Source organism: Strigops habroptila, chromosome 9 (assembly GCF_004027225.2).
Source record: "Strigops habroptila isolate Jane chromosome 9, bStrHab1.2.pri, whole genome shotgun sequence".
In the NCBI taxonomy this organism is placed as follows: Eukaryota; Metazoa; Chordata; class Aves; order Psittaciformes; family Psittacidae; genus Strigops; species Strigops habroptila.
In genome coordinates, this window is record NC_044285.2 from 21093630 (window position 1) to 21111105 (window position 17476).

General features: G+C 62.3%; 1 protein-coding gene across 6 annotated transcripts; it reads left to right on the top strand.

The window, feature by feature from the left end:
- Nucleotides 1-314: 314 nt before the first annotated feature.
- Nucleotides 315-17458, top strand: CELF6 (CUGBP Elav-like family member 6). 6 transcript variants are annotated; one of them, XM_030496606.1, is made up of 13 exons: nucleotides 315-716; nucleotides 3759-3841; nucleotides 10183-10231; nucleotides 11640-11768; nucleotides 11881-11960; nucleotides 12416-12559; nucleotides 12922-13066; nucleotides 13140-13289; nucleotides 13549-13611; nucleotides 14457-14537; nucleotides 14634-14777; nucleotides 15845-16000; nucleotides 16215-17458. In XM_030496606.1, the coding sequence occupies exons 1-12, from the start codon at nucleotides 461-463 to the stop codon at nucleotides 15970-15972; spliced, it is 1452 nt and encodes a 483-aa protein (XP_030352466.1). In that variant the 5' UTR covers nucleotides 315-460; the 3' UTR covers nucleotides 15973-16000; nucleotides 16215-17458. The 6 variants fall into 6 exon arrangements, with proteins under 6 accessions (XP_030352466.1, XP_030352468.1, XP_030352469.1 ...); XM_030496608.1 differs by having other exon boundaries at nucleotides 12931-13066; XM_030496609.1 differs by having other exon boundaries at nucleotides 495-716; nucleotides 11643-11768.
- Nucleotides 17459-17476: the final 18 nt, after the last annotated feature.

The following is a 17476-nucleotide window of genomic DNA, read 5'->3' on the forward strand; positions in this document are numbered from 1 at the left end:
CGGGAGGCGGCTCGGCCTCTCGGCCAGCCTCGCTTCGGGTGCCCGGGGCCGATGGGGATGACGGGGTGTGACGGGGGGTGACGGGGGGTGACGGGGTGTGACGTGGGGTGTGACGGAGGCTGGAGCGCGGTGGGGCAGAAGGGGCTGGGGTCGGCCCGGCAGGGGGCAGTAGCGGGCAGAGCCGGGGTCCCCCGCGCGGCTGCCGGCCTCCCCTCTCCTGATTGGCCGCCGCTGCCTCATTATGCTAATGACCTGCGTCTCGCCGGGGCCAGCCGGCTGACGTCACCAGCCCGCGGGTTGCAAGGCGGGGGGGGCGCCCAGCGCCGTGAGCGGAGAGGCCCGGGCCGAGCCGAGCGGTTCCGAGCGGTTCCGAACGGCGCCGAGCGGGGCGGGGCGGGGCGGGGCGGGGCGGCGGGCGCCTCCCGCAGCGGCGGCGGCGGCGGCGGCGGCGGAGCGGGCCATGGCCGCGGCGGGCAGCGGCGTGGCGGCGGCGGCGGAGGCGGGCGCGGCGTTCAGCACCGCGAACAGCGGCCGGGTGAACGGGCTGAGCCGCCCGCCCGGCGCCATCGCCATGAAGGATCACGACGCCATCAAGCTCTTCGTGGGGCAGATCCCGCGTAACCTGGAGGAGAGCGACCTCAAGCCGCTCTTCGAGGAGTTCGGCCGCATCTACGAGCTCACCGTGCTCAAGGATCGCTTCACCGGCATGCACAAAGGTACGGGGGGCTCCACGCCTGCCCGCTGGGCGCGACCGGGGTGGGGGCCTGAGGCGGGACAGCCGGGGGGGGGCACCCCTCGGGTGGGACACCCTGAGGTGGAGCACCCATGATCTGAGTACCCCCGAGATGGGGCACCCTGTTATGGGGCACCCTGTTACGGGACACCCCAGAGGCGGGGGTACCCCTGAGGTGATGCACCCCTGAGGTGGGACACATCCGAGGTGGTGCACCCAAATATGGAGCACCCTTGAAGTGGAGTTATCCTCGCTCTAGAGGTACCCCCTAAGGCGGGGATACCCCTGACGGGAAGGTACCCCTGAGCTGGGGGCACCCTTGAGGTGGAGGTATGCTGGAGGTGGGGCCCCCTGCTATGGGGTACCCCTGAGGTGGACGCACTGGTGTGGATCACCCTGGTATGGTCACTCTGGTGTGAGGCACCCCTGAGGTGAAGGTACCCCCGAGGTGGGGACACTCAGGTATGGGGCATCCTGGTATGTGGCCCCCCTAAGTGTGGGGTACCCCTGAGGGAGAAAGCACCCGTCTAAGGTGGAGGTACTCCTGGGATGGGGACACCTGCCGGAGACGGGGTCACCCACCAGGGGTTAGGGTCCCTACCTGGGATTGGGAGCTGCCGTCTGGCTCAGGGACACCCCTGGGGTCAGAGCACCCCAGGGCTGGAGGAACCCAGTGGAGTTTAGGACATGTGCCTGGACTGGGGGCACCTGTCTGGCATCAGGGCACCCACCTGGGATACAGGCACCCAGTGCGGATGGGGGCACCCACCTGGGATACAGGCACCCAGTGCGGATGGGGGCGCCCACCTGGGATACAGGCATCCACTGCGGATGGGGGCACCCATTTGGGGTATAGGCGCCTACTGCGGATGGGTGCACCCACCTGGGACACAGGCACCCACTGCAAATGGGGACACCCACCTGGGATACAGGCACCCAGTGCGGATGGGTGCACCCACCTGGCATACAGACACCCACCTGGGGTACAGGCATCTGCTGGGGATGGAGGCACCAGGCCTCTGAGAGCCGGCAGGGCGGGGGCTGCCCGGCTGGCACCCAGCACAGGCAGCAGAGCACCCGAGCAGAGACGTGCCGAGGGCCTCATGTGTGCACCGCCGAGGTCTCTATGGAACCCACGCGCACAAGCCAGGGTCTGTGGCACTGGAGCAGGGTCAGGGCACCCTGGGTGTCACCCGGATGGGATCCTCCTCCCACTGTCACCGAGCCCCCGTGCCGCAGGCAGCGCCCACGTCACCGGGACTTCCTGGGAAGCTGGCACTTCGTGCTTGTGGATGGTGCCCTTTGGCCATGGGGCAGCCGCCCGGGCCCCACCGTTTTCACCACTGCAGCCTCCAGAATGTCTCCAGGTGTTTCCAAACCGCCCGTGTGCCACAAACACCGGGATTCGCGTCTCACCAGGCCCCCTCAGCGCCTCCTCCAGTGCGGGCTTCAACTGCTGCGGCCCAGACACGCGCTTGAACTGCGGATGTTCCTTTCATTTGAACACCATCCTTCCTCCCGGCGAGCCTCTGGAGCAGGACCGCTCCGGCTCCAGCCCTCCCAACTCATCTGGAACACCCGGGCACTGTCCACATTGTTGCCTGCAGGGGAAATGGGGAAGAAAATGAAGGAATAAAGAGCGGCGAGGAGGAAGCCAACATGATTACGGATGGTAAACACTGGAAATGGCACCGGGCCTGACGTGAGCTGCTGCGCTGACCTCCCCTTTCCACCCGCAGCGGGATAATGTTTAACCAGGGGGATCTCTCCTTGCTCCCTGCGAGGGTTGATGTCCCCAGCACCCTGAGGTGGGCGAGGGACCCTGTCCCTCAGTATCCCCCGTCCCTCGGTGTCCCCCCGCACCGCTGCCGTGCTCCCTCCCCTCCCAGGCACGCTGATTGTACTTATTAAGAGTTATTAATACTTAATCAGCTGGCGGATTTAATTGTGCCAATATTAAAAATGCATCAATGTCAATTTTATTCATTAAATATTTACTTTGTTGAAGGGAAACTGTTTTGCTGCTGTTTTAATATCACTTTCGGGCACTTTTGGATGTGACCCCAGCAAAGTGGGGGGGAGCCCTCGGAGAGGGAGCAGTATGGTGGCGGCGCAGGGACCGGGATGCTCCCGCGGGAATGGGAGAGGCGGAGGGGAGAGGGCTGGGCCCGGTCCCCAGGGCTCACTCGTTGCCAGCTCTGGGCGAGCGAGTGGCATGGCAGCGTGAGTCAGCGTGGGAAAACCTCACCCCAGGCGTATTCCCGGTTCCCAAAGCGCCGGGATGTCGGAGGAGCTGTGTCTCATCCTGAGGAGGATGCTTGGAGCTGGGAGAAGTGCGGTGCCCAGCCGGGATGGCAGCCACCCTGGACGCCTGGAGATCCGCTTCCTGGAGGCTTCGGCTGCAGCTTCCCCCGGAGCGCCACTGCTGCCCATGTGCTGCTGCTCCTGCCCTGCTCCTTCCTTCATCCCACTGCTCCAGCTCCCATCCTGTTTCGGGGCTGAGCTCTGGTCCTGCTGGTGGCGGTGCCTTCTTGGGTGCCAGGGTGCTGGGTGCTGGGTGCCAGGGTGCCAGGGTGCTGGACATGACAGTGCTGGGTGCCATGGTGCCACAGTGCTGCACATGATGGTGCCAGGGTGCTGGGTGCCATGGTGCCACAGTGCTGGACATGATGGTGCCAGGGTGCTGGGTGCCACGGTGCTGGGGTGCTGGGTACCAGGGTGCCACAGTGCTGGACATGATGGTGCTGGGTGCCAGGGTGCCACAGTGCTGGACATGATGGTGCCACATTGCTGGGGTGCTGGTTGTCACAGTACTGGTGTGCGTCGTGCTGGGTATCAGAGTCCCAGGGTGCTGGATGCCTCAGTGCCACGGTGTCAGGGTACCAGGGTGCCAGGGTAGCAGGGTGCTGGTGCCAGGGTGCTGGGTGCCCCAGTGCCACATTAGCTGTGCCACCAGCTCTCTGTGTGCCTGGGGCTTTGCGGCAGCACCAGGCCGGACACTAACCTTGTCTCCTGGTCTCCACAGGCTGTGCCTTCCTCACCTACTGCGCCCGCGACTCGGCCCTGAAGGCACAGAGTGCCCTGCACGAGCAGAAGACGCTGCCAGGGGTAAGTGACACCGGGGTGAGCTGGGGCAGGGCGCGGGGACGGGGACGCTCACCCGGGGCGTGGGTGCAGGAGCCTCTTCCAGTGGCCGCAAACCAAGGCATCGATTTTCCTGGCTCCCGCGTGTGCTGCGCTTTCTGTGGGCTCCGACCTCCCGAGCTTAACAAAGTGAAGATAAATATTTAATTATTCACCTAAATAAAAATCAATAGGGCCGCTGCTTGGCTGGGAAAGCGCCGGGCCCCGGGAATATCCATCCCTGCCTCAGGAGCGCGGAGCTGATGGAGCAGGACGAGGTTCATGCCCTGAGCCATGCTCTCACCGACGGTTTAGTGCATCAGTAGGTTTAAGAGTTAACAACCCACTGTGGCACCCTAAAAGAGGTGCGGGTTCAGGCCCTGCCTGTGGGCACAGGGTTGGGACTTGCCTCCATCCCTTCTCATCACACGCTCCAGGTGTGTACATGTGTGTGCGAGGTGTATGGCTGCTGTAGCTGCTCACTTCTCACCCTGCACCCCTAGTGCCCAAGGTGAGCACAGGGGTGCACATGTGAGTAGGTGCTTGCAGGTGGGTGTGTGGGCATGTGCCCGTGTGGGGGACATGCCTGTGCGCACCCCTCTGTGCGGGTGTGCACACAGTGGTGCGGGGTGTGCATCCGCCGGGGCGCACAGCCGCAGCTGAGTGTGCGCGCCCCTGTGCTTGTTGTGCTTACACCCCTGTGCCTATGCACACCCCTGTAGCTGTGCCCCTCTCTGTGCTTGTGCCCCCACCCCTGCGTGCCCTTGCACATCTCCTCTGCATACCCCTCTATGCTTGTGCACACCCCTCTTTGCTTCTGCTTACACCCCTGTGTGCTTGCACATGCACCCCTGTGCTTATGCACACCCCTTGTAGCTGTGTACACCCTCCGTGCTTGTGCTTATACCCACGTGTGCCTGTGCACACCCCTCTACAGTTGTGCACCCCCATGTAGCTGTGCACACCCCTCTGTGCTTGTACACACACCCCTGTGCTTGTGCGCACTCTGTGCTTCTGCACACCAGTGTGCGCTCCTCCTCACACCCCTGTGCCTGTGCACAACCCCATGTGCCTGTGCACACCCCTCTGGACTTGTCCACATTCTCGTATACCTGTGCACATCCCTCTCTGATTGTGCATAGCCGTGTGTGCCTGGGAACACCTCCATGTAGCGGTGACAGCCATGTGTGCTTGTACTCACACCTGTGCTCACCTGTAGCTGTCCTCACCCTGTACCTGTGCTCACCTGTACCTGTGCCCCCCTGTACCTGTGCCCACCCTGTACCTGTGCTCACCCCCCTGTGCCTGTGCTCACCTGTACCTGTGCCCCCCTGTACCTGTGCTCACACCCCTGTACCTGTGCTCACCCCCCTGTGCCTGTGCTCACCTGTACCTGTGCCCCCCTGTACCTGTGCTCACACCCCTGTACCTGTGCCTCCCTGTACCTGTGCTCACCTGTACCTGTGCTCACCCCCCTGTACCTGTGCTCACCTGTACCTGTGCTCACCCCCTGTACCTGTGCTCACCCTGTACCTGTGCTCACCCCCCTGTACCTGTGCTCACCTGTACCTGTGCTCACCCCCTGTACCTGTGCTCACCCTGTACCTGTGCCCCCCTGTACCTGTGCTCACCTGTACCTGTGCTCACGCTGTTCCTGTGCCCACACCCCCGTACCTGTGCTTATCTGTACCTGTGCTCACACCCCTGTACCTGTGCGCACCCGCTGTACCTGTGTCCCCCTGTACCTGTGCTCACCCCCTGTACCTGTGCCCCCCTGTACCTGTGCTCATACCCCTGTACCTGTGTCCCCCTTTACCTGTGCTCACCCCCTGTACCTGTGCTCCCCTGTACCTGTGCTCACACCCCTGTACCTGTGCTCACACCCCCTGTACCTGTGGCACCCTGTACCTGTGCTCACCTGTACCTGTGCTCGTGACCCCGGGTGTACCCCCTGGGGCATGCCCCGCCCCCGGCACGACTTGGGGGCGTGTCCAGGCGCGAAGGGGGCGTGTCCCGACCGAAGCCCCTCCCCTCGGCTCGGCTCGGCCCGGCTCGATTCGGCTCGGCTGGGCTCGGCGGGGCTGCGGCCGCCCCTCCTCCCGCCCCGCCTCCCGCGCGCCGCTGCGCGAGCCGAGCCGAGCCGAGCCGAGCCCAGCCGAACCGAGCCGAATCGAATCGAGCCGCCTCGGGTGGAGCCGGGTCTGGCCGGCCCGAGCCGAGCCGAGCCGAGCCGAGCCGGGCCGGGCCGGGCCATGCAGCTGCCGCAGGTGCCGGCGCCCGGGCCGCGGCCGCCCGTGCTGTGGGTGCCCGCCGGGTCCAAGATCCTCTGCATCGAGGTAGGGCCCCGCCTTTGTCTGCCACCGTCTCGGCCCGGGTGCTGCACCCGCGGGTGCTCGCAGGCAGTCAGGGACGGGGGGTGATGGTGAGGGCGGTGTACGTGCTGCCAGCGATGGGGTGTTGACAGGGGGTGTATTTGCGCCCGGGGCTGTGGTGTGTGAGTGTGGGTGTTGGTGAGGAGGGTGCATCGGCACCCGGGGATGAGGTGCATGTGTTGACAGGGCGGTTGTTGGTGACGAGGGTGTATTTGCACGCAGGGATGAGGGTTGTGTGTGTGTGTGTTGCTGTGTCTGCATCCAGGGATGGAGAGGGTGTTGGCAGGGGGGTGTTGGTGAAGGGGGTGTATCTGCACGCAGAGATGCTCTGTGTGTGAGTGTGAGTGTGGGTGTCGGTGAGGAGGGTGTATCTGCGCCCAGGAATGGTGTGTGGTGGGGGTGGTGGTGAGCAGGGTGTATTTGCAGGCAGGGATGGAGCCTGTGCATGCCCGTGTTGGTGAGGAGGGTGTATCTGCGCCCAGGGATGGGCTTGTTTGTGTGTTGGCTGGAGGGTGTATTTTTCCACCGAGTGTTGTGTGTGTGGTTGCAGGTGTGCAAGGGGATGTGCTCGGGGGGGTGTTGCACCCACACGTGGTGCAGCGGGGTGTGTGTGTGTGCATTGGCAGGAGCACAGTTTTGCCCCTGGGGTGTGCACAAGAGCAGTTGCACCCAGGGATGGTGAGTGTGTGAGTGTGCCAGTGACTGTGTGTGTGTGCCAGTGGGTGCTGAGGGTGTCTTTGCACCCAGTGATTGTGCGTGTGGTGATGGGCTGTGGGTGTACATGGGCCTGGAGGTGGCGGTGCTGGGGGGGTGTGCACGTGTGTGTGCGTGCACGCTGGGTGTGAGCAGGAGCACGTGTGTGCATGCGGGTGTTGCTGGGCTCCCACATTGTGCACAGGGCTCGGGTGTATGTGGATGGGTTGTGGGTGCTGCAGGGGGTGTCCAGCATCAGGTGGCTGGGTGTCCGCAGCGCTGCTGGGGACCCGCTGTGGGTCCCACTGCTGCAGTGGGGAAACTGAGGCAAGGGGTGTTGTTTCCCTGCCTGGCACGGGGGTGTGTGCCTGTGGTTGTGCGGGATCCACCACTGCAGGGAGGGCACTGGGGGTGGCGGGTGGGGGTGCGGGTGCTCATGAGGACTCGGGATCTGCAGTGTAGGGGCGTTGTGTGCGGGTGTACACAAGGCTGGCTCGGGGCGGGTGTGCGGCTGCACGTGGGTGTGCAGTGGTGCTAGGACAGGTGTACAGTTGTGTGTGGGGCTGTGTGGGTGCAAGGTGCGGGTGTACTGTTATGCAGGGGGTGCTGAGGCAAGCGTGCCACTGTGGGTGGGTGTGCGTGGAGGTTGCATGTGCTGTGCGTGGCGCTGCGGTTATGCTCAGGGGTGTGCAGGAGCGGGAGTGCGGCTGTAGGGGGTATGTGGTTGTGTGTGAGGGTGTGCGCCTGCACAGGGTTGTGCGGTGGTGTGACTGTCCCCAGGCCGGCTGTGCCTCCTCGCTGTGAGTGCACCCCCAGGACGCTGGCAGGGTGTTCCCATGATGGCAGGCTGTTCCCGTGGCCGGAGGCTGCCTGTACCCAAGCGCCTGTCCCCCTGCACTGGGTGTTGGCTGCCTGGGGGCCCTCAGGGTGACGCAGACACCAGCCTCCCACAGGCGCCTGCTGCTCCAGCATCACCCAGCACCTCCATCTCAGCTCACTCGGATGCACAGTGGCCTGACGGGTCCACCGGCTGTTGGGTGCGAGGAGGAGGGTGACCCCGAGGAAGGAGCTCTCCCCAGTGCCCAGGCTGTTAGGGGGGCTCCGAATTTGGGTGGGGGACAGTGACAGTGCCCGAGCAGTCAGGAGGTGGTTCAGCAACCAATGGTGACGCCCTCGGCTGTTGCACTGTGGTGGTTTGGCCATGAGGTGCCATAGCTGAGGCTCTGTGGGGCACCCACGGGTGCCAGTGGGTGCTGGGACACCCCAGACAGGGTCTCCAGTGACCCTGGGTGCATGAGCATGTTCCTGGGGTGTGCGAGGATGGGCGGAAGATAGGTGAGCCTTGGGGGTTGGATGCGTGAGCGCTGTGGGGTGGAAAGGTGGGTGGTGGGCAGATGGGAATGAATGGGCAGGTGTGAGGGTGCTACGGAGATGGATGGATGGATGGATGGGTGTTGGGTATGGGTGGGTGCTATGGGGGTGGATGGGTGTTATGGTGATGGGTGTTGGGGGATGAATGGGTGAATCTTGGGGGAAGATGGGTGGATGGGTGATTGTGAGTGTCAAGGAGGGATGGATGGATGGAAGGGTGGATGGATGGTGGGTGTCAGGGGGCGGACGGATGGGTGTCAGGAGCAGGGGGAGATGGCTGGGTGGTTGTTTGGGTGCCAGGGGTAGGTGACTGTGTGGGTGCAGGGGTGCTGTGGGGACGGAGCAGACGGAGAGGTGGGCACCATCCCCATGTGCCCAGTTGGGGTCTGGATGCCCACACCATCCGCCTGTGCCATGGGAGCTGGCGCCGGGGGCACTGAGCACCCCGCGTGGGCACGGGGTGATGCCAGGGGTACCAAACCCCTTTTCCAGGGGTGTCCCCAGGCCGGGGCTCTTTGTCCCGGCACGGTGCAGGGCTCTGGGGGAGGTGAGCTGGTCCCTAAGGTCTGACATTTATAAACATCAGCCGCTCCCGGAGAATCAATACAGTTTAATAACCAGCGAGCAGAGACGGGAGCCACATCAAAATGACACTCTGCGGCTCCCTAAATGTTATTCTAAATCATCCTCGCTGCCTTTATTGCATTAAGCACGCAGCAGCAGGCCTGGAAATATATTCCATTGGAGGCCATGCGCTGGGAAATGGGACTGGTGGGTGAGTGGATGGGGGCAGCTCCCCTCACCCAAAATTGGGGTTCGCTCCTCCCGGCCGCAGCAGGGATGTGGGGACAGGGGGATGCTGGTTCTGCTGTCACAGCCTCCTGGCTTTGGGGTGAGCTCTGTTGCAGGGGATGGGGTGGATGCCTGGGGAACGGGTGACACGAGGGCAGCTGGGTGGCCCCATGTCCCTCGGTGGCTCCTGGGGACTCGGTCCCCTCCCTGGACCATCCCTGGCTCTGCGCTGACATTTCTCCCTGTGTTTCCCTGGAGACGAGACGGTTGCTGTGGAAACCTCCCTCCTCCTCTTCCTTATCCATCCTCTTCCTCACCCTGGGCTGGGGCGGGGGGAGCCCCGGTGCTGCCCTCACCCAGCCCCTACATGTGTTGCCCCCTCCACGGGTGCGCAGGGGGACCCTGGGGTGGGGGCACCCACCCGCGTGCGCGCTCGAGCCGTGTACGTGTGCGCGCACACCCGCCCCGTCATGCGTGACATCCTGCTGTTGCCGTGACGACCCCATCGAGCACATGGCTTGGGCTCTGCAGCATCGTGGGGGAAGCACGCTTGTTGCCATGGAAATGGCCGTAATTGTAGCGTTTTTCGGCTAAAAGAGGGGGAAAAAAAGGAGGGGGAGAGAGGAGGAGAAATGGCTCCGCGGGGCAGCAGGCCAGGGGTGTGCCCGGTGTGTCCTGCTGCACACGCGTGTCACACTCACGGGCCCGCACAGCGGTGACGCACGGTAGGAGGCCAGAATTGGGTGGGAATGAGGCACAGGGGCACGCTGGTGGCAGTGCTGCCAGGCTGGCTGGGTGCTGCTGCTGCCTCTGCAGTCCTTTGCAGTCGAGGAAAGCAGGCAGGCGGCCAAGGCTGGCACCGGCGGCCCGCGGGTGCCTGCGGCAGCGGGTGCCCATCCCCGGGGCCACAGCATCGCCCTGTGCCCCTGGCACCTCTGGTGCCCTGTGCCCACAAGCCCTGGCTCTGTTCTTGCAGGTCCCTCCTTGCTCCCTGTGCCAGGCCAGGCTGGGGCCAAATCCTGCTGTTCCCCATGGAAAGGGTTGGGGAGGGCGGCACGGCGCCACCACTGACCGCCCCCTCCCGCTTGTGTGTTGCAGATGAACCGCCCTATCCAGGTGAAGCCAGCTGACAGCGAGGGCCGAGGAGGTAGGTCCCCCCTTCCTCGGCTGCCCGGTGTAGGCAGGGGGTGCAGGGCCACCCGGGGGGTGACAGGGGACACGGTGGCATCGTGGGGGCTGCCGTGGGGAGGTTTGTTTGCGGAGAAACCCCCAAAGGAGCTGCCTTTGCCGGTGGCATCCAAACCCGAGTGCAAAACGAATGTGATCTCGGCTCTCCCTACCTGGCTGGCTGGAGAGAACATCTTGATGTCATGCTGGGAACATCCTGACGTCATGCCAGGAACATCCTGATGTCATACCAGGAGCATCCTGACATCTGACAGCCCCTTCGCCTGTCAAACAACCCAAGTACCTGCCTGCAGCTGACTGTGGGGACCCTGCAGAGCTGGGGTGCAGGAGTGAGCCACACATGGCCCTAGCCCCTCTTAAACAGAAGCTGCCACCTCCCTCTCCCAGGTTCTCCATGGGGCTGTGCTGCTTCCAGGCTGAGTCAGTAATTTGGGCAAACCTGCAGGAATTGGATCAACCCCCCCAGCGTTACTGGTGCCAAGCGCTGGGAGCATTGGGATGCTTGTGTGGGGCCGCTGGCCCTCAGCGGGACAGCCGGGATGGATGTCCCCCTGTTAAAACCACGCTATTGAACACACCACGAGCTGGTCCCAGCACATCCCAGAGGGACCTGGCAAATAAATTACCCACTTACCGAGTGTAATTGGTGAAAGATTAAAGATGGATGGGCCAGTTTGGGTGCCCAGCTCCGTCCCCCTTGCCTGGGCAACAACGCTCCCCGCAGCCACCCTGGCTAGGAGATGGTTTATGTTTAAGCAGACAGCACACGAGCCCTATTCCCTGAGCTAATTCTCCTGGTTCCTAAACAGACGGAGCATTAATTGTCTCCTGCCATTATTTATTTATTTCCTGGCCGGGCTCCTGACAGGGCACCTTATTCTCTTTGTCAAATGCCATTAGCGTGCGGCAGGAGCGCGCGGCTGTGCGAGACGGATGCTGCTAATAATCGTGAACTTCTCATTATTTACTCTCTCTCCCCTCGTGGCTGGGTTATTTATGTCCCCTGGGCACGGCCCGAGGCTGTGGGTTCTTTTGCCGTCGATCATAGGAAGGCAATTGCTGCTGGTTTGCGGCTCTCTTTGTTCCCAGCCACAGCGGTGCCGGGGGAGCTGGGAAAAGCCCCAGCTCCGGGCCCTCAGGCAGCTCTTCCCAGCGACACCCCTCAGCAGTTTCCCTGTCGGGGAGGTTTTCCCACCCGGAGCAGTGTGTAGGATGGAGGTGATAAACCCCGCGCCGTGGCTGCTGGGTCGGCGGCGCTCCCTCCCAGGCTCCGGTGTTACCCGACTCTTCCCCCTCGGCGCACAGGGACGAGGGGATGGGATGGGGAGCGGCATCCTGCGTCCCAACGGGCTGGGTTTTGTTTTTAGAAGACAGGAAGCTCTTTGTGGGCATGCTGGGGAAGCAGCAGAGCGAGGACGACGTCCGGCGCCTCTTCGAGCCCTTCGGCCAGATTGAGGAGTGCACCATCCTCCGAGGGCCCGACGGAGCCAGCAAAGGTGGGCAGTGGGGTGAGCACGGAGGGTGGGTCCTGCAGGCAGCAGGAGCCGGCAGCGCTGGCTCCTGCAGCGCCCGAGTCCAGCCTCTCCCATGTCCCCTCTCTGCCTTTAGGTTGTGCCTTTGTGAAGTACGGCAGCCACGCCGAGGCACAGGCTGCCATCAACAGCCTGCACGGCAGCCAAACCATGCCGGTAAGTACAGGCTCTCACCCTGCCCCGTTCGACCCCGTGCTGCCTGCATAATCTAATCACCAGCTCATTTGATCCTCTGTCTAATTGGATCAAAATCCTACAGACCAGCAGTTTGTTGGCCGGATCACCCCGAGGTTCATCCTTGCCCGGGCACTGGGGATGGTGCTCAGGGCTAATTCCCTCCCCGCTGCAGAAAGGGGCTGTTTAATTAACGCCGAAGGTCAAAACTGTGAATGAGGAGGGGAAAAGGGAACGGAGGTCAGGGAGCCGCTGGGAGAAATACCGGCTATAATTAAACCTCGCATCGATTGCTGGTCGCTGCTGCCAAGGCGGCAGCATCCCGAGGCTGAGGATGCTGCAGCCGCTGCGAGCCGGCAGGTCCCTCCTGGAGCAGGGACACGATCCAGGGGCATCGCCGGGATCCTGCTGTCAGCCCCATCTTCCCCCCATCCCAGGGCGCCTCCTCCAGCCTGGTGGTGAAGTTTGCGGACACGGACAAGGAGAGGACCCTGCGACGGATGCATCAGATGGCCGGGCAGCTGGGCATCTTCAACCCCATGACCATCCAGTTCGGCGCCTACGGGGCCTACACGCAAGCGGTAGGAGCTGGGGCTGGCTGGGACCTGGGGGATTTGGGGAGTCCCATGGGTGGTGGTGGTGGTTTTGCCTGGAGAAGCCTGCATGGGATTATATCAGTGCCAGTGAGTGCGGATGCCCATGGGGGTTGGTACATCCCCATTTAGGGGCACCACAGGGGGTTTCACCCCCTCAGGTGAGGAGGTAGGGGGCAGGGGTCCCATATATCACCTTTTTTAGTGTCACCTGTCCCTGGGTCCGGCAGCGGGTGGCATCCATCCCTCATGCGTGGGTGCAAAGGGGGAGATGCTGATTTGTCCTCCCTGCTCCCCCTTCTCTCTGCCTCTCGCTCGCTCTCCCCTTTCCCCGCCTTTCTTTCCTTAAGATCATGCAGCAGCAGGCAGCCCTGATGGCGGCTGCGCAGGGGACCTGCCTCAACCCCATGGCTGCCATCGCAGCCGCCCAGATGCAGCAGATGGCCGCCTTCAACGTCAGCGGGCTGGTGGCCGCTCCCCTCACCCCCTCTTCAGGTACAACCCCGCCGCGTGCCCCCCGTCCCACCTAGCGCCCTCATGGGGTGTCACTGACCGCTCTGTGCTGCAGGTACGAGCACTCCCCCCGGCATCAGCACAGCGCCGGTGCCCAGCATCGCCACGCCGATCGGCGTCAACGGCTTCAGCCCGCTGCCGCCGCAGACCAACGGGCAGCCCGCCTCGGAGACCATCTACACCAACGGCATCCACCCCTACCCAGGTAACCCCCCTTGCAGCCCACTCAGCTCCCGCTGCACTGCCCACCCCAGGAACGCGGTGGGTGAACCAGCCGTGCACCCGTCGCCACCAGAACCCTTCCTCCCTCGGCATTGCTGCCTCTGGTCTCGGCTCCCATGGAGCGGCAGGAGCAGCTCTGCCCCCCTGCGGCAGTGCCCGGCCCGGAGCCTTCTCCCGCGGGATCTGCTCATCTGTGGGTTCCTCTTGCTGATTCTCTCTCCCTTCTCCTTTTCTCTTCCCAGCTCAAAGCCCCACGGTGGCAGATCCCCTCCAGCAAGCCTACGCAGGCATGCAGCACTATGCAGGTCTCAAGCTTTGCTTTGCTTTCTTCCCTCTCTCCCCTCATTTGCTCCTCACCCTTATTTTTGGGGGGCAAACACCACGTTGGGGTTGAACCACAGGATTGGCACAGTGTGCTTGGGCACTGATTAATGCAGTGAGCACTGGGTGCCATACCCTGGCAGGAGCTCCGGGGCAGCAAGGGGGTGATGCTGGTGCAGGATTCCATCCCCTCATTCCCAGCAACACGGATGTGCTCCCAGCACAGCCCTCTGTGCAGATTTTGGGTGGAGGAAAGTGAGCTTTAATGCCCATGGAGGAAAGCTGGCGGCGGTACCAGGAGAGGGGGCGAGGTTTGGGCGGTGATGGAGAGCTGGCTCCATGCTGGGTCCTGCTGCTGGAGACAGCCATGGAGGCACCAAGACATCAGAGATCCTTGGATGTTCGTCGTGTGGCCGAATCTGCTGGCCAGGGAGATGGGCTGCAGAGAGAAGGGAGTCAAAGCATCCTGTGGAAGCACGTCGGGCCCAGCAGCCATTTCTTTAGGAGCACTACCAGCGGCGTTCAGATTTTCCACAGAAAATCAAGTTTGGACCCCGAATTCTTGAGTTTGTCCAACCAAAAGTGCCGGCTTTCCTTAACCTTGAGGGCATGTTACTGCTGCCACCACTGTCCCTCCTGGGAGAGCCGTTCCCACATCCCTGCTGTGCCGGGAGGCCGGGGCCATGCCGGGGTGGGAAGGGCAGAGCCAAGACCCCAGGGCAGCAGAGGCGCCTCCATCGAGGGTGGCAGCGGGGGACACCCCTGTCCCCGGCCCTCCCCAGGGCTGGGGTGGGCGCCGGGGCCTCAGCTCTGCGTTTCTCTCTTGCAGCAGCGTATCCCACCGCTTACGCACCCATCAGCCAGGCCTTCCCCCAGCAGGCGCCCATCATCCCGCAGCAGCAGCGAGAAGGTGAGGAGTTGTGGGGGGCACCCGCCGCGGGGCCGGTGGCTCCTGCCCCCCCGGTGCACCGCGCCTGATCTGCGTCTGTCCTTTGTGTGTCACCAGGTCCCGAGGGCTGTAACCTGTTCATTTATCACCTGCCCCAGGAGTTCGGGGACGCGGAGCTCACGCAGATGTTTTTGCCTTTCGGCAATGTCATCTCTGCCAAAGTCTTTGTAGACCGTGCCACCAACCAGAGTAAATGCTTTGGTAAGTACCGGTGTGTGGCTCTCCTTCATGTCCCAGCTCAGAGGTCCTGCTCTTCCCAGTCCCCAGCTCGGGCGTCTGGGGACAACATCCCAGCTCAGGGCTCCAGCTCTCCTCAACATCCCAGTTCCTCCTGGGCTCCAGCTTGGCGGTCCAGCTCTCCCTGATGCCCCAGCTCAGGGGTCTGGCTCTCCCCAGCACCCCCAGCTCAGGGGTCCCACTCTCCGCAGTGTTCCAGCTCAGAGATCCGTCTCTCCCTGATGTCCCAGCCCAGGGATCCATCTCTCCCTGATATTCCAGCTCTGGGGTCTGTCTTTCCCCAGCATCCCAGCTCAGGGTCTGGCTTGGGCAACATTGACTGACCGAAGGCGCATGGTGGCTGGGGCAGTGTGTATGTCCTGGCGCCACAGGGTGTTTTCATGTCCCACACTGTGCCAGGACAGAAGGACTCGCCCTCCTGCTGTCTCCTCTCCTGCTGTCCCCTGTGTCCTCAGCCCAGTGCCCCCTCCTGGCAGGGAGGGCTGGTCACCGAGTGCTGCTGCCATGTCTGCTCTGCTCATGTGGCCAAGTGTCACCGCTGCCACTGGCGTGCTCTGGCCTGCAGATCTGCCACCCTGGTGTCCCTGTAGACCGTGTCAGTCCAGTGCCTTTGGAGGCCCCATCACCTGGGTGTCCCATGAGCCCACACATCCCGTCCTGGTGTCCCCACAGACCTGCTCACCTTGGTGTCCCTGCAGTCCCTGTCACTGATGGACACTGTCGTCCCAGTGACCCCACAGGCCCCATCACCTTGGTATGTCTGAGGACCACTCCAGTGTCCCTGTGGACTCCCTTATGCTGGTGTCCCCACAGAGCCTGTCACGTCCATGTCCCTGCAGACCTTGGTGTCCCCAAAGATGCCATCAGCCCAGTCCCCTGCCATCTGGGGCTGCACTGCTATCCCACTATCCCCTCTCCCAGCATTCCCCAACCTCGGGCTGCCTGTGGGAGCATCCTGCGGGATTTCAACACCTCGGTTGAAGTGTCAACCTTGGATGTTTTTGGTGACAAAACTCGTCCTTCGCCCCCAGGTTTCGTCAGTTTTGACAATCCGACGAGCGCTCAGGCAGCCATTCAGGCCATGAACGGCTTCCAGATCGGCATGAAGAGGCTAAAAGTCCAGCTAAAGCGGCCGAAAGATGCCAACAGACCCTACTGACCCCTGCTCGCCCATGCCCTGCGGAGAGGTGAGGGGGATTGGGGGCCTGACGTGCCCCAGGGGACCTGGCGGTGGGGCTCTGCTTGTGCTGCGTTCCCTCCCACAGTGTCCTCGGGGGTCTCTGCACCCGGGACCAGCTGCGCGTGTGTTTGAGTGGGGTTTGTGCCCCTCTCCCCATCCCTCTCCCCATCCCTTCTCTGCATGCCCCGGGCACAGGCTGAGGCTCTGTTGCTGTTTTGCAGGTTGGGTGTCCCGGGGTGTCTGATGACTTTCCCCTTCCCCAAGTGCAGTATCCAAACCCGTAACTCTCTTTCTTTGCAACACACCCCGGAGGAGGCAGAGGAGGAGGCGATGGAGAAGCAGCGAAGAAGAGAGCCATTCTGGTCGTAGCTTTTCTTTCCTTTTTTGATTACTTTTACCCCAAACTGGTCTTGTTTGTTACTGAACGGGAACAAGAGTGAGGAGGACAAGGAAGGAGGAGAGCGACGCGGCTCCGGGGCTGAGGTTCGCCGCCGGCCGCGTGCTGGGACTCACGCCTCCCTCGCCGGGAGACAGGCTGAGGGCAGCCGGGATCCACTTTGTGGTTGGTGGTTTTTAAAGCACTCACTTGCTGCTACCGATTTCCCAGGAGAAACGAGGAAAAGAGGCTCCAAATGGATTCTTAAACCAAAGCCGGTGGGACGGGACCAGCCTTGGGCGCTTCACCTGGAGGATGCTTGGTTGGAAAAGGAAAAAGGAAAAGGGCAAGAGATTTGCTTTTTCCCCACATCAGGGGGAGGAGAAAAGAAAAGGATCAAAGTATGTTGGACTTATAGAAGATATATATAAATAAGTATATATATATATATATCCCACGGAGCGGGGCAGCGGGACATGCGCTTCCCCTGCTTGTCACTGGCACAGGGACATAGGATTACTTGTTTCAGAGTCATATCATTCCTTAGAGTTTAGGGACCAAAGGACTATTGCTTTTTTTAAATATATCTATAAATAAATTAATTTAAAAAAAATTAAAACAAAACACACCAAAAAAAAACCAAAAAAAAAGAAAAAAAAACCAACCAAGAAACAAAAACAAAGGGGGGGGAGGGGGAGGGAAAGAAAAACAAAACAAAACATAGAACTTGAGGAGGTTAAAAACACCTCGGGTGGGAACTGCTGCGGGTGTTCCCAGAGGGCTCGGCTCCAGGGGCTGATCCTGGGGCTCCAGGGCTTGGGATGCTCGTGGCCGGGGGGGGGGGGATGTGGGATGGGGAGGGTTTGGGGGCTGCGGTGGCTCCCGCAGGGAGTGGAGCTGGTCAGAGCCCTTGGTCGCCTGCGGGAGAGGGCGAAGCGATGCGGTTCTTGGTGGCTTCAGAGGGGTTTAGGGGGGGTTCGGGGGGGTTTCAGGTTTTTTTTCAGCCAAAAACAAAACAACAACAAAAAAGAGAAAAATGTGAGGTTTCGGCAGAAACGAAGCGAAGTGAAATAAACTTATTTTGTCAAAGTCGGCAGCTTGGCTGGT

Coding starts and splice junctions, on each gene's coding strand:
- CELF6 (XM_030496606.1), top strand. CDS start 461: ATGGCCGCGGCGGGCAGCGGCGTGGCGGCGGCGGCGGAGGCGGGCGCG. Junction 3,842..10,182: donor AGCAGAAGACGCTGCCAGGG/GTAAGTGACACC, acceptor TGTGTGTTGCAG/ATGAACCGCCCTATCCAGGT. Junction 13,067..13,139: donor TCCCCTCACCCCCTCTTCAG/GTACAACCCCGC, acceptor TCTGTGCTGCAG/GTACGAGCACTCCCCCCGGC.